Consider the following 15500-nt stretch of genomic DNA (forward strand, 5'->3'; position numbering starts at 1 on the left):
ATAGCTCTCTGGATGCCCAGGACCCAAGGCCTTCACCCTCTCACCTTACAAGGAAAACTAAATATTGGAACTTGAGTGCAATATCCATTTCTCTCTTCCAGTCTATTCTCTTTTTTGCAATCAGGGTAATCTTCCAAAGATGTAATTTGAGCATGTTGCTCTCTGGCTTAAAGGCCATCAGTGGTTCCCATTGCCCTCGCTGTCACTTAAAAGATTCCACTCAAGCTGACTCTGCCAGCCTCCTCTCCTGCCCCGCACTCTCCCAGATTCTACAGTCTAGTCTCAACAGCCTCTTCTCAGTTCCTCCTGCCCCTGGGCCTTTGCATATGCTGGTCCTGCGTCTGAAATTCTCCTCCTCACCTCATCACCTATTCTCCTCTCACCAACTCCTATTCATCGTTAAGATTCAAAAGAAGTCTTTTCCCCTCCAAGCACATAAGGACACTGCTGTTCGTCCTGCCCTGTTCACTGCTGTATCCCCAGTACCCAGCAAGCAGGGCAGACACTCAGTAAACATCAGTTCAATGACTAATTCCATTGCATTGCTGTGCCTACTATGCGATGCCCAAACCATGAAAACCAGCTCTGTTGATATGCTTCTTAGAGCCACAGAAAAAGGGTTATTACTGCAATGCCAACTGGGAAAGAGAGGTGTCCCACCTCTTCCAGAAGCTTTTGCATATTCTAATCTGAACAGCACGGCCCTGCACTCTACCTGCATTCCACGCGCTCTGCCAGAGCAGCACATTGGAACGCCTGCCACATTGCCCTTCATCTGCCCGGCCCATCCCAGGCTCGTGGCAACACTCACGTGTTATGGGACGAGGAGATCCAGTAATGAGACAAGGGGTTGTTCATGTCCTGCATGTCCACCACGTCATACTTCTCATCCCAGATGCTGTTCTCCCGTGAAAACAGATACGTGAGGAACTAGGAGAGTCACAAACACACAGACGCGATCATCGCGATGAGGATCAGGATGGGTGATGCCGGGTTCTTCCCGGTCTGTGCCAACACGGGACAATGGCAGCTCTGACACATTAACTCAGCAGATGGTCTCCAGGCCTCGGGTACCCAAGTTTTCAATGCAGAAGCTCAGATTACAATAGGCTGTATCAACACACGTTTCAGTGACCTATCCATTATTTTCCTTTTTAATGCATATCCTAAAATATTTGATACTACAAGAGTATATGCTCCCCATATATAAGTTTTAAGGCATAATAATACCATGAACATTTGTGAACCCACTACCCAACCTGAGAAACAAAACATCAAGAGTATCATAACATCTAAAAGGCAGGAAATTTCATATCCCAATTCCTGACCCCTTTAAGAACAAAAAAAAAAGAAAATCAGAAGATTGAGTGACACTGGGGTAACATTCTGCTTCCTGGGAACGACATTACACGGGACAGGAGCTCCCCATTTCTCCCTCGGTTCCACTCCCCCTGTTGCCTCATGCAGGGTCAAATGCAACCATTACCAGGGCTCACAGGTTCCCCACAAACCTTTGAATTTGTGGTGCTTATAATGCGTTCCCTGGCAGCAGATGCCCTCTAGTGGCAAAAGCCAGGAACACACCCAGGCAACACGGTCAACAGAGAAGGAAGAGAAAAATGAAAGGCTGAGATAACTCAGAACCTGGAAGACAACTAGCCCTTGACTAACAGCTCACAACGAACCCACTCACCTCATCAACAAACAAGAAGGGCTCAGCAGTTTCCCTCATCGTGTCGTCAATAAACTTTGTCATCCGCTCACGGACTTTGTTCAGATCCTGAGCCCAATGCTCCTTAGAACGACAAAGAAAACAAGAAATCACCAAAAGGAGGACTGGCAGAAAAGTTATGTCAGACCACCGGGGTTACTCGCCTGGCTGACCCTGGGCCAGCCACACACCCTCTCTGTGCCTCCTTGTCCATTACATGGGAATCATAATAGCCATGCACAGAGTTTCCGTGAGAACACACAATATAAAGTAACTTCACTGTTTCCCTCCCCAAACTCTAAAACCCCAAATATTCATCAGGCAAAGGGATGAAACATGACCTATATATTCAACTTTGACTAATGCTTTCAAATATTCTGAAGCCTCTATCTGTATGCATAATAAAAGCAAATGTGCTACCAGATGTGTGTGTGGTTGGATGGGAAGGGTCAGACCAGGATGTCTGAGAGACAGAAAAGCGTAAGGACAGATACAAATGAGGTGGTGAAGCAACGGCCGCCCCGGCTAGGTGCAAATCAGCAATGAGCCTTGCTATTGATTCTTGCAAATCTACTTGGCTGGGAATAGCCCGTTCATTTGAATACAGCGTTGTTACAATCTTTGAATACTACAACCCGAAACTCAAATTGCAGGATACTTAATGCAAACACCTTGCCAGGCCAAGATGCCCCAAAAAGGTGGAAGCTTCCTCCTTCCTTCTCCTACACAGCTTTTGCACAAAAAGCATGGGTACTTAGCTGATATAACCAGGAACTAGATGGCAGTGAATAAGAAATCTTCTGCCTAAAGGAGTTTAAAATAGGAATATTCTGGGGGTTAAGAAAAATGTATCTACTTGGTGTGGGACATTGTGCGAGGCATCTCTAATAATGAAAATGATGACAAGAATAATGATGAAGGGAATAATAAATGGTGATGACAGTCAACGCCAGGCACGGACTGTAGGCCAGGCTCTGTGCTAAATCTCTTTCACATAGTGGCTCATTTTGAACTCACACGACCACAGGAGGAACATATTATTTTCCATGTTATATAAATGGGGAAACTGAGGCTTCACATCGTTAAATAACTTGAGCCAATGATGAGCCCGAGACCAAACCCAGGTACATCAATTCCGGGGTCTTCCTCTTAACCCCCTTCCTACAGAGTCACCCAGCCCTCCCAGGGCTGGCCTGTGGCATATTTAACCAGTTTCCTAATGGAAATTTAGATTAGTTCCAAGTTTTCATTTCTATTAAAAATGCTGCCATATTTCTTTAGGATAAGTTCCTAGGAGGGCAATTATCTAATCAAAGTATATAAACCTTTTTGCAAAGTCTTAATTTTAATTGCATATTGCCAAAGAGCTTTCTAAAAAACTTATACTAATTTGCACACTAAGTGCTGCCGTGGTTATTCCACATATGAGCATCCATCACCCCAAACAAATGTCCTAGATGGCTAGCTCTGCTTCATGCCAGCATCCCCCAGAGCGCCGAGGATACAGGACATCAAAGGTCAGCCAGACTGATGGCTCAGGGTTTCCATCCTGGACATGCAGCTTGTCGTTCCTACGCATACACTCACACAGATGCCCACGGGCTGCCTGGGTCCTAACTCCCCACATGCGGGGAGAGAGCTCCTGCCCTTTGCTCCCAGCCCATATCCCTGATCTCCGAGGGCAGCCCAGCGGAGGGGTCAGTGGGGGGAAAGCCTGGGGTTCTCCCTGTAATAAATGAACCAGAATTAGGTGGGGAATTCTAGGATATAAGGCTACTTGTCCCCAGGAATTTAACCATTTAACTTCAATAGCTCCCTACAAAAGTGAGTCATTCAGGGCAAGGAAGAGCGTGGCGAAAAAGAAAGAAGCACGTCTCTCTCTCTGCTTCTCTCCACTGGCAGCACAGCACCCAGAATGCAACTGTGCCTGACAGAATTCATTCATTGTACCTGCCCTCGGGCATAGGCTCAGGCTGGGCAAATAAGCCTTCTCTCGATCACTCATATTCAACCCCCACGTGGGGAGACCGTGACACCTCAACGTCCTCAGTCACCATTTACCAGGTACCACAGGAGCCACCATCACTGCCTGGGCCTCCGTGTGGCTGGCCTCAGTGCAAAGTGTGTGTTTCTGTTCATTACTTTCTCTGTAATCAACGAAATCTGAACAGGGGCTGTGTATTGATGACATTAAGAAATTAGCGTTGGGGGCCGGCCCGGTGGCACAAGCGGTTAAGTGCGCGCACTCCACTGCAGTGGCCCAGGTTTGCCGGCCTGGATCCCAGGCACACACCAACGCACTGCTTGTCAAGCCATGCTGTGGCGGAGTCCCATATAAAGTGGAGGAAGATAGGCACAGATGTTAGCCTAGGGCCAGTCTTCCTCAGCAAAAGGAGGAGGATTGGCAGATGTTAGCTCAGGGCTGATCTTCCTCACCAAAAAAAAAAAAAGAAAGAAAAGAAAGAAATTAGTGTTGATTGCGTAAGGTGTAATAGGAGTATTATGGTTACATTTTGTAAAAAAGAAGTTTATATCTGTAAGAGAGACACACTGAAGTATTTACAAACGAAATGGCACATAGTCTGGGGTTTACTTTAGAATTTTCCAGCAAAGAAATGAAGTAAGGGGAAGGGGAGAGAGGCACACGGGTGTGGAGATGGAGGGCAGATGAAATACAATTGGCAGGATGTTCACAATTTTTTAATCTGAGTGATGGGCACATGGTGGCTCACAATGCCCGTCTACTTTTGTGTACGTTTGAGATGTTCTGCAATACAAAGATTTCTAAGAAATGAATGAGCTGAATATTGTTGTGAACCTAAAACTGCTCTAAAAAATAAAGTCTATTAAAAACAAAAAAATTAAATAAGGATGAAAAAAGTAAACGAGCCTCCAGCAACATAAAGAAAAAATTGAAATACACATGTGACTATGCATGTATATACATATTCATACCTACACACACAGATCAATACTATCTTCTCCGATCCCCACAATTCTGAGAGGTAGGGCTCTCACGCCCACTTGAAGAGGAGGAAACTGGGGTACAAAAGGCTCAAACTACCTGCTCAAGGTCGCACAGCTAGTAAGAGGATCTCAGGTTTATCTCCCTCTAGCTCCCCAACCTTGGGTTGGGTAATTCCTTGTTGTGAGGGCTGATGTGTGCATTTTAGGATGTTGAAGAGCACCCCTGGCCTCTACCTGCTAGGTAGGTAGCAGCCCCCAGTTGTGACAACCAAAAAAGTCTCCAGACATGCCCAATGTCCCCTGGGGGGCAAAACCGCCCTGGTGGAAAACCACTGCTCAAAACTCAACTCTGCCACGGGCTCGGAGCCCGTATGCAAACACTCATGGAGACTTCCACATCTCATCTGTTTAAGGACAGCTGTGCTGGTTTATCCCCCAGAGGACCTGGCAGGCTTGTCCTCCTCGTCACATCCTCCATCAGTCAGGAGAGGCTTCCTGGGGAAGAGACTCCGAGATGAACCAGCAGAAGGAGCAGAAGCCAGCCAGATGAGGACACCCCACCCACAGGCCCTCACCCGCCCGCCCTGCCGTGGAGTGTTCTCATTCTTCTTCCTCAATGAGTGCCTTGAAAAGGGGCTGATATGAGGCTGTTCCCCTTCCAGAGCCTACAGCACCAAAGCAGCAGTGGACAGGGAGACCACGGTGGGCAGCCAGGTAAAGACAGGTGCCAGGTGGTGAGAGGGTGAGACACCGTCCCAGGCAGCTCCCCCCAGCTCCCCGGCCCTGCTGTTCTCTCACCTGCTGTTCATGTAAGAGAAACCGCTGGAAGTCGTGCAGGTGAACAGCAGAGGCGTCCGGCCGGTCGGTGTTGCTGCCCTCGGGGAAAGGTAGGGCGTTTAGAGATGGACACACTCAACAGAGGAGCCAAGAGGGCGGCTTGCCACCCAGAGAGCCCTGCCACATCCTTCCGCGGTGCCAGGTGCCAGGCTGGCCAACAGGAAGACAAAGGTGACCGAGACGATATCCCCAACCCAGAAGGATTCAGAGGGGCCCTGGTGCCAGAACCTCAGAGGGCAGGGCTCTGGAACCGGCACCTAGCCACTCCCAGGCAGTTCCTGTGCACCCAGCCCTGCGGTGGTGGGGCGTGGCCTGGGGGCAGACCAGGCAGTCAGGATACAGTGCAGTAAGGAGAGGAGGTGACAGCCCAAACCCAGACCTGGAGGGCCAGGGAGGCTTTCTAGAGGAAGACGCATCTGATGGAGTCTCAGAGAATGAGGAGGGTTAGCCAGAAGGAGGTGGAAAAGGTCTCAGGCAGAGCGAACCATATATGCAAAGACATAAAGGAAAAGAGAAGTGGGGGGCGGGGAGAACGAGGGAGTGGGGGAGGGGAGGCACGGACCCGCGCGTGCCCAGCTAAGGCTCGGGTAGGGCTGACCGTGGACAGCATTTAAGGGGAGCTGATGCAGGAGAAGTGAACAGGGCCCACATCAGAGGGTCTCCTCAGAGGCCACAGTCCAGAGCTTTCTGAGCCATGGAGAGCTCTGAGGCAGGAGTGGGGGCCGATGAAGCCCCCCACACCCTGGGCCGACAGGGAGAATCAGCTGAAACATCAACAGACGGGCCATGGAGCAAGTAGAGGCCCGCTGCTGGGAGAAGTTTCCACTTGAGATGAAGAAACCCTTCACCCTGAATAAAGGGAGACTCCAGCTGGGCCAGCAGCCTGCCGACAGGCGGCCTCGTGGAGAGGATGTGCGTGGCTACCGGAAAACCGGGGCCTCTCTGGATTGGCACAATCAACCCTGGTTTCTGTGGAAAGCGCATCCTGTAGAACAGAGCTGTCCAGGGAAGTCTGTACTTTTCCCTGAGCTCTTGCGGGTGGGGTGGGGGCGGAGGTTCTTTTTACAACATAGGAGATCAAACATGCTTAAGCTTTCTCCCTTTAACTAAACATCAGCGTCCAAAAATCTACGGTTTTCATTATGAGTGTATTTCTAATCTTCTTTCCTGACCAGCCTCACGGTCTAACACCAATCTTTTCATTAAAATACTACATAAAAATCAGATTCATTTTATACAGACTTTGGAGTCCTGGGGTTTCTGGTTCAGAAAGCAACAGGAGGAAGTGTCCTAATCGATGAGGGCTGGTTCTGAAAAGCAGACCTAGGTCACCAGGCCACAAATCCTGTTCTAGGTGCTATTAACTCCATGGCAACCATTTCTCCCAGACAGACAGGATTGGGAAGCACAGAACACTTTATAAACCCTCCACTAGGGGAATCAGGAAGCACAGGAAAGGTCCTGACAAGTCCTGCCGCACTTATGTTTTAACAATAATATCATTATCACTATTTATGAGCCCTTGTCACTCACTGTGTAAAGCACTTTATACGCTTCAATTCATTTTAATTCAGTTAAACCTGCTTAACCAGGAATTTCCCAAACTCATCTGGCCACTAACATTCTTTTAATTTTTGTACAAAATCTATTAACGTGTCATGTTCTTTTCTGAAGCACGCTCTGGAAAAGGAGTTGCTGAACTGTGCAGGCTTCTCCATAGAACCTTCCAGGCCACCCTCCCAACACGCCACATACCCCACTGTTGCTGTTCATGTTTATCCATGCCACAGGTTCGGGATGGCCAATCCCCCAATAAGGGGACCTTGTCCCTGTGGAGATCAGCGGCCGTCCTCCCAGAGGCCAGCTGGCCGGGCTAGGAGGACCCACGAGGCAGCACGCCCCACACAGCTGCCCTGAATAACAATAACCCAGAAGAGAGGCCTCACCCCAAGATGAACACAGAGGAATCCTTTTTGAATTCGTCAAGAATCTGAAATAGAAAACAGAAAGAAAACACACACAGAATAAGAACATGAGACAAGTCAAGACACTTAATGCGAATGGACAGATATTTTTTTTTTGGTTAAAAAATTATCATTGTAATTTGTGTGACTTGTAAATATTCAAATATAACTGAAACTTATAAAGCAGAGGATGGAAGTCTTCCTCACCCATTCCATAGTCTTATTCCTAAGAAGCAACCATTCTTAATAATTTGGTAGGTTTCCTTCTAGAATTTGTTTTATGGATATTTGTTTAATTATATCTTATCATGTTATATTACATCCATGTCTCCCAACCTTTTGCTGTTGTTTCAAGCTTTACCTATTATTCTGCACACTTAAACAGTCTTGCCTCACTACTTTGAAAACCCACATTGTATTCCATAATATGTATGTCATCGATTTTCTGCAATTATATGCAGTGTTATAAAGGATGTCCTTGTATATGCATCTTTGCCCACTTGTGCAGTATTTCCACTGGGTTGATTTCTAGACAGGAAAGTGCCTCGATGTGGGGTGTGCACGTTAACTTTCACAAATTTGCCAAATTGCTCTCAAAACAGTTTCCCCACTGGCACCCCCACCAGAGAATACACCAACTTTCCTACACCCTCACAGCCACATTTCAAATCCTTAATATTTCAGTGAGCTAATTTCTAATCTTTGAATTCAAGAGGAAAAAAGAAATATTGGTCAGTTTGGTCCTACTCCTCATGGCCTGCTGAGGTTCCCACTTCTGGTATGACCATGGGGAGCTACTCCACCAGGGAGGGCCTGGTGCATCCCTCCTCCCACCTTCCACTCACACCAACTCACTGGTGAGCATTTTACACACGCACGCTCACCCACGTACACACATGCACACACCACACACACGCACGTGCACGCACACACCACACACGCACACACCACACGCACGCACGTGCATGCACACATCCACACACCACACACACATGCACAGGCATGCACACACCACACACATGCAGGCACACACCACACACTCACGTGCATGCACACACCACACACACGCACGTGCATGCACACACCACACACACGCACGTGCATGCACACATCCACACACGCACGTGCATGCACACACCACACACACGCACGTGCATGCACACACCACACACACGCACGTGCATGCACACATCCACACACCACACACACACGCACACCCATACCATGTCCATTTCTGGTGAGGTAGCATTACTTTAATGATCTTTAATGAGACTGTGATTGGATAAGCGTTTGAATAATTCAGGGCACAAATGGAAACTGCGGGCACGAATGTAGCCACCGGCACGTCATAAACGCTAACGACAGAGAAGGACTCCTGCTCTAGACTCCCCGGTCCTCTCGCCAAACTGCTTGGCGTCCAGGATGACATACGGAGAATCAATGTTCTAGAAAGGGTATCCACAGGCCCCTGGGAAGCATCAGGAGTTCTGTGGAAGTCTGTGCATGTACCTATTTTTTTTTCTGGGAAGATGATCCATAGCTTTAATCAGCATCTCAGAGAAGTAGGTCACCCAAAAAAGGTTAAGAGCCACTCTTTTAGAAAAACTCAGAGGTACTTCCTTCCATTTACGTGCAACTTACAGCACAGCTATTTCTTTATTTAAAAAAGAAACAAAGGGGGGATTTTAGGCAATGTGTGCTGTTTGTTATTTAGACACATCTGGTGCTTAAAGTCTGGGAGGCCAGACCCCTTCCAAACCCAAAGCCCAAGGCTGGTCCTTGCATCTGGAGACAGCCCAGCATGTGACCCACCCTCAATTATCCCCCCTACGCGGTCCCTGAAGCGAGCCCATTCCCTTCCGTTCCTTCAGTGAAGCACAGAGAAAGTTCCACCCCATTTGCCACGCGGAGAGCTGGGACGAAAGAGGGGCCCCAAGCGCAGAGACACTTCCAGAGCCAGAAAAGATGAGGAGCAACACCGGCTTCTCCTCTGGCCCCAATCTCCCTAAGGTCACCCCATCTGCTGAACCCATCGGAAGCCCATTGGCAGAAGCACCTGGGAACGTGTGTGCAGGAATCGGCCTCCGGGGTGCGGGGCACGGCAGGGAATGGATTGAAAGCAAAGAGGCAAATATCACCAGCCCGGTGCACACCACTCAGGCAGCGCAAGTGGATTCAAACCCGATTCTCTCAGAATTCAAAGGCCAAGCTGCCTGAGAACACATCAGAACATTGGCCAAATGCAATGGGGGGTCATGGGGAATGGAGGAGAGGAGACAACTCCCAGGCTCATCCAACAGGGTAGCCAGTTACGGATCCACCACAACAGAAACTTGCAGGGGGGGTGGCGCATCACAGGACCTCTTCTGGACTTCCAGCGTGAGACACCAGCTAGACGTGCATTTGGAAAAGGCAAGTTGATAGTTAAACAGGAGAGAGGCATTCAGGGGAGAGGTGGGGGCTGGAGATGTGTTTCTGGGAGGAATCAGCATAAAGATGGTATCTGAGGCCGGGGGGCTGGATATGATCATACAGGAGTCAGCAGATAAAGGCAGGACCTCTGTGGACTGAGATCTGGGGTGGAGGTATATGAAAAATGGCAGCGTGAGGGAACAGCGTGGGGGGGTCTTTTCCCGAAACAGCTGGGAGGCCACTCCGGGGGCACAGCAGGCACCAGGAATTTGCCCCTCTGGTGTCAGCACGACTGCAGGGAAAGCCGGACTTCACCCTCTCTGGCCAGGGACACTTGAGGACACGGTTGGTGTGTGTGAGCAGTGGGCTGGCGGGCACTGGGATGGTCCCCCACTAGGTCCACCCAAGACTCCCCAGGACAGGCGGGTGACTGGGGAGAGGGCACTCAGGGGCTCCCTCTGGCAGTGACTATTTTAACAACCGGGATCAGTACGTGCCAGCTAAGCACTGGCCCTGCCTGGGACACACCAACCTTTAGATGCCAAGAAACTGAAGAAGACCCAACCAAAGACGCTGTGAGAGGATGGACAACAGTGAGCTAAGAGAAGAACGAAGACAGCGAAGCATCCAAAAGCCAAGCGACAAAATCAAAGAGACAGTGACTAACCGTGACCCCTGCCACTGAGCAGTCAAGATAAAGGCCAGAGGACGGACTACTGGATTTATCAACATGGAGGTCACTGGTGAGGTGACAAGATGAACTGCTGTGGGGTGGCAGGCATAGAAACATGATTGGAATGGGCTCTAGAGACAGAGGGACGGAAGTAGAGACAGCGGTGTAGATGGCGCTCCTAGAGCAGGTCACTCTACAGTGGGCAGAGAAATGGGGCAGCAGCTAGAAGGGGGCGATGTGTCAAGGAGGACATTCTATAGATGGAAGAAGCTACAGCCCATGTTATGGGTAGAGTTGTGTCCCCCAAAAGATATATCCAAGTCCTAACTCCCACCCCTCCCCCACACCACCACCTGGGAACGTGACCTTATCTGGAAACAGGGTCTTGCAGACACAATCAAGTTAAGGTGAGGTCAGACTAGATTAGCGTGGGCCCTAATGAAATGACTGAGTCCTTACAAAGAGAGGGAGATCTGGAGACAGACACACATGGGGAGAAAGCGGCCAAGTGATGATAGAGGCGGAGATGGGAGCGATGCATCTATGAGGCAAGGAGCAGCCCAGATCGCCAGCTCCAGAGGCTGGGAGAGAGGCAAGGAACAGACTCTCCCCTAGAGACTTCAAAGGGAGTGTGGCTCTGCCAACACCCTGATTTCAGACTTTGAACCCCCAGAACTGTGAGAGAATAAACTTCTGTTCTTGTAAGCCACTTAGTTGTGGTACTTTGTCATGGCAGCCCCGGGGAAATGAATAGGGCATGTTTGCGAGCCGGTGCAGGGCACCACGACTTCGGTTACTCCTCACACCAATCCTATTAGGAAGGCACCAAAATAAACCCCATTTCAGAAACAAGAAACAGGCTCAGAGCAGACAAGTGCTTTTCCAAGATAACACACCTAGCAAGTCAAGGGGCCAGAATTTTAACCCAGGTCCACCTGGTAAATCTCCACTGCCCCACACGCATGAGCAAATGTACATGAAATAAATAATGACATCCTAGCAAGGAGAGAAAAATATTCTAGATGCTACAGGCACACAATGAAGGCAGCAATTAATTTATTTCAGCATCACTGTTGAGGGTTACGGGGTCAAATTCTACTAAACCAGGGCGTTCATCTCTGTGGGACTCTGGGCAACATCCTTGACCCCTTCGGCCTCAGCAAAGGATCAATGAGTTCAGGGGCCATGTCTGTCTTGTTAACCACTGTGCCTTCTCAGGTCACTCCAAAATTTATTAAATGAATGACTAAAATAATGGATACATTAATTTTCTCTGGGGAAAATCAAAAGGCTACAGGGAAAAGTCACCTATGACTTTTTAGTCCCCAGGAGAAGAGGCAGTTACCACCTAGGGAGAGGACGGCAGAAGCAACAGCCCAGACGTGCCGAGCTCCACCTGGGGTCTGGAAACTGAGTGTTCCACGTGGCTGTAACTCGTCTTACACAGTCTCCGCACTTAGCAGGTCGTGTGAGCCATTTGGTTCCAGGAGGCCAAGGGGGAAATCGCAGTGAGAGAAAAGCTAACCAGAGATTATTCACCACCAACTGCTGCACTGCAGCAGCTTCTCTCCCCCGGCTGCTGATTAGAATAATCTGCGATAGTCCCAGGAATCCTCCACCAAAATATCATTACAGAATGTCAATCACTCACTTCCCACACGCTCGCACCTGTGTAACATCTGGAAGAACAAACATTAGACTCCTTACTGAATGTATAATCACAGATATAATCATGGGTAGATTTGCAGGCATTTTAATTTTCTTTTTATTTATATCACTTCCTACTTCTATGGAATGAAGATGCAATACTGTGCTGATAATAAAATTTATTCAAACATCAGAAATGAATTTTGTTATCAAGTGGTCTGGTCTTCTGTGTCAAGACAGTGAGATATCAAAGGACACTCTGGGAAACCCACTGATTTTCACCAAGTTGGTTTTTTTGAAACAGGACAGTGACAGGAGCCCCAGAGAGCAGCTGCCCTCACTTCCTGCCGGGGAGATTCTGCCTCGTGGAAACACATGCTGACGACAGTAGTCAACACCACGGTCTGAGGGCGAACTGTGTGCCAGACACTCCGCTGGGTGACTGATATCTATGAGCTCCTTTAACCCTCTCAATAAGTACCGAGGATGGGTACTGTCACCCCCATATGACAGACAAGACTGAGGGTCAGGAAATTTAATACCACTCTTAGCTAAAAGTAATGCTAAAGGAAGATTAGTGCCAGCTTAAAAAATCTCAGAGCAGAGTTGTTTTCTATTTTAACAGGCAAACGAGTGGTGGAAAACATCTACGTTCAGACTCCAGGGGGATAGTAACAGGATGGCGGAGGGCGTGTGTGTTGATGCTTTCTGGCACCTCGCGGGGTTGGGAAGGCATTTGTTCTCCGAATTGCACCAGATATCACTTGCAAACTGATTATTGATTCCTTGTGAGCTGCTGGAGAGCAACTCTGAAACTTGGGTTCACAGGAACCCGTGGTGGACAGACTTTTAAGATGGCCCCAGGATCTCCACCTCCTGGTATTCACACCCTCGCATTATCCCTATAACTTGCGAAAGTGATGGGATGTACACGATTATGCGTTATGTGATTACATAAGGATGTTATATCCAGTTTAGGCACCTGTCTCACTGGCTTTGAGGAAGCACATAGCCATATAGGGGAGCCCCAGATATTGAGGAGCTGCAGGCGGTCCCCAGCCAGCAAGAAGCTGAAGCCCTCAGTCCTACAACTGCAAGGAACCGAATGCTGCCACAATCACAGGAGCGTGGAAGCACATCTTTTCCCATTCGGGCCCAAGATGAGATCACAGCCCCAGGGGAAATCTTAAATGCAGCTTTGTGAGACCCCAAAGCAGAGAATCCAGCTACGGCCTGGATGCCTGAGCCCCAGACACTGCAAAACAAATGTGCATTGTGGTAACACTGCCATGCAGCAATACACAACAAACGCAGGACCCTAACACATTCCCGGAGCAATCTACTAGACAGCACCAAGAACAGATCACACGAAACAGCAGAGGGCAAACACACAGATGAATAAACGGGAACCAAACCGCCTCATCCCACAGGGGCAAAACTCAAGTCCCGGACTGAGAGCAAGACTGAAATTAGTCAGCCACCCTCGCTCGTAATCAGGGCCTGTAAACGCCTGACCCCCAGCCTCCACTAACCAACGGGGACTTCACAGGTTTGGTGGGGAGGTGGCAAAGTGGCAGTTACAAAGCTGGGTTTTAGGTTAAAATATTTAAGGGAGAAATAATAAATGTCTTAGGTTTGCTTTGAAATCATATGAGAAGAGGGAAGCGGGTAAGCGCACAGATGAAATAAGATGGCCACGAGCTGATCATTGCTGAGCCTGGCTGATGGGTCCATGGGAAGTTGTTATACTATTATTTCTGCTTGTACATGTTTGAAATTTCCCTTAACACAAAAGTTTAAAAAAATTAAAAAGAAGCATCAGTTGCTGAGCCCTCCAGCAGGACAAAGGGGAACTGAAATCCTAGCTCTGCAGTTTACTAGCCACATATCTCCAGCAAGTAACCTCTCTGAGCCTCAGTTTCTTCATCCATAAAATGGAAATTAAAAACAGTATCTCTCTCACAGAGCCGTAATTAAACATATGTAAAACACTTGGCACAGTGCCCAGCATATAGTGTACAATTAGGAAATGTTAGCTGTGATCTTTACTCATGATATGGTTATTACAGGGGGACACATATGGAATTGAATTTCTTATCTTCCTGCTGCTGCCAAACTTCTGGAAGCTTGAGAACAGCAACACAAGCAAGTGGTTAGACACAAGGAGGAACTGGCAACCTCAAGCTGGAAATCTACAGCTACTGATGAGCAGGAACCCACTCCTTGGATTTAGGTCTGGGGGTCATCAATCACCATAAACAGTCCCATCTCCCCAAGGAGCCTGAGAAATCCAACTGAGCCCCTAAAAGCACACAGCTAATGCTTTCTCTGCCCTGTGCTGCCAGGGAGGAGCTCAGAAGTAAATTACACACTAACAGGGGAGGGGCATTTACCTACACAAGAGCAGTGAGGTTTCTCAAGGTGGCCAGTAACTATCAACAGAGCTTGGGGCTTGTTATTCAAATTCCAAGTCACTGGATTAAAACACGCAGTGGCCAGCCCGGTGGCGTCGTGGTTAAGTTCATGCGCTCCACTGGGCGGCCCAGGGTTCATAGGTTCGGGTCCCAGGCGTGGGCATATGCACCACTTATCAAGCCATGCTGTGGCAGCGTCCCATATGAAGTAGAGGAAGATGGGCACGGATGTTAGCCCAGGGCCAGTCTTCCTCAGCAAAAAGGAGGAGGATTGGCAACAGATGTTATCTCAGGGCTAATCTTCCTCACCAAAAAAAAAAAAAAAAAAAATACACAGTGGCCAAACCGGACAGTCATACCCTCCAATGAGGGAGATCAGAGGTTGCTGACCCAGAAAGTCTTTGGGGCTGAGGAGGCAACATAAATTAGTAGAGAGAGCTGCGTGGGGAGCGGGGCTAGGACAAACCAGAGAATGCATGCTTCCTTCCTACTCAGAAGTCACCAAGGGGAACTCAAGACCCATTTATAGCCAGATCTCAATTTTTTTCAAGAGAAGCCAAAAATCTGGATCTGAATATAAAATCTCCCAAGTTTTAAGTGTAGGCAATTCATTTAAAAAATATTTAAACCATGAGACAGGCCAAGTACAACCGACTACAGGTTGAATGTGGCATTCTGGCCACCAGGGGCAATCTCTGGTCCAGATGAGTTTCTCCCCACCTAGGTTCCACACTGGGCAGGCAACCTAGGGGGCTCGGGGATTCTGCAGAAATCTGACTCAGATTTCTTTCTCTCCCTTCTCCCTTACAAACACACACATATTAGCTTTAAAAAGAACCATAACAAACAGTGCAGGTTGAAATACGTCTCGCGTG

General features: G+C 48.5%; 1 protein-coding gene across 2 annotated transcripts in view; it reads right to left on the minus strand.

Annotated features, from left to right (window-relative positions):
• The window catches only part of PLCG2 (phospholipase C gamma 2), a 150291-nt gene that overhangs the window by 59605 nt on the left and 75186 nt on the right, over window positions 1-15500 (minus strand). For both annotated transcript variants that reach the window (XM_087419882.1, XM_087419883.1), the window contains exons 8-11: window positions 7462-7505; window positions 5477-5549; window positions 1694-1795; window positions 812-930 (exon numbers count right to left, since the gene is read on the minus strand). In XM_087419882.1, coding sequence (XP_087276008.1) covers window positions 812-930; window positions 1694-1795; window positions 5477-5549; window positions 7462-7505 — 338 coding nt within the window. The remainder of the gene's footprint in view (window positions 1-811; window positions 931-1693; window positions 1796-5476; window positions 5550-7461; window positions 7506-15500) is intronic.

The sequence above is a fragment of the Ceratotherium simum genome, chromosome 30, assembly GCF_057802395.1.
Source record: "Ceratotherium simum simum isolate JZ-2026a chromosome 30, ASM5780239v1, whole genome shotgun sequence".
Lineage (NCBI taxonomy): Eukaryota > Metazoa > Chordata > Mammalia > Perissodactyla > Rhinocerotidae > Ceratotherium > Ceratotherium simum.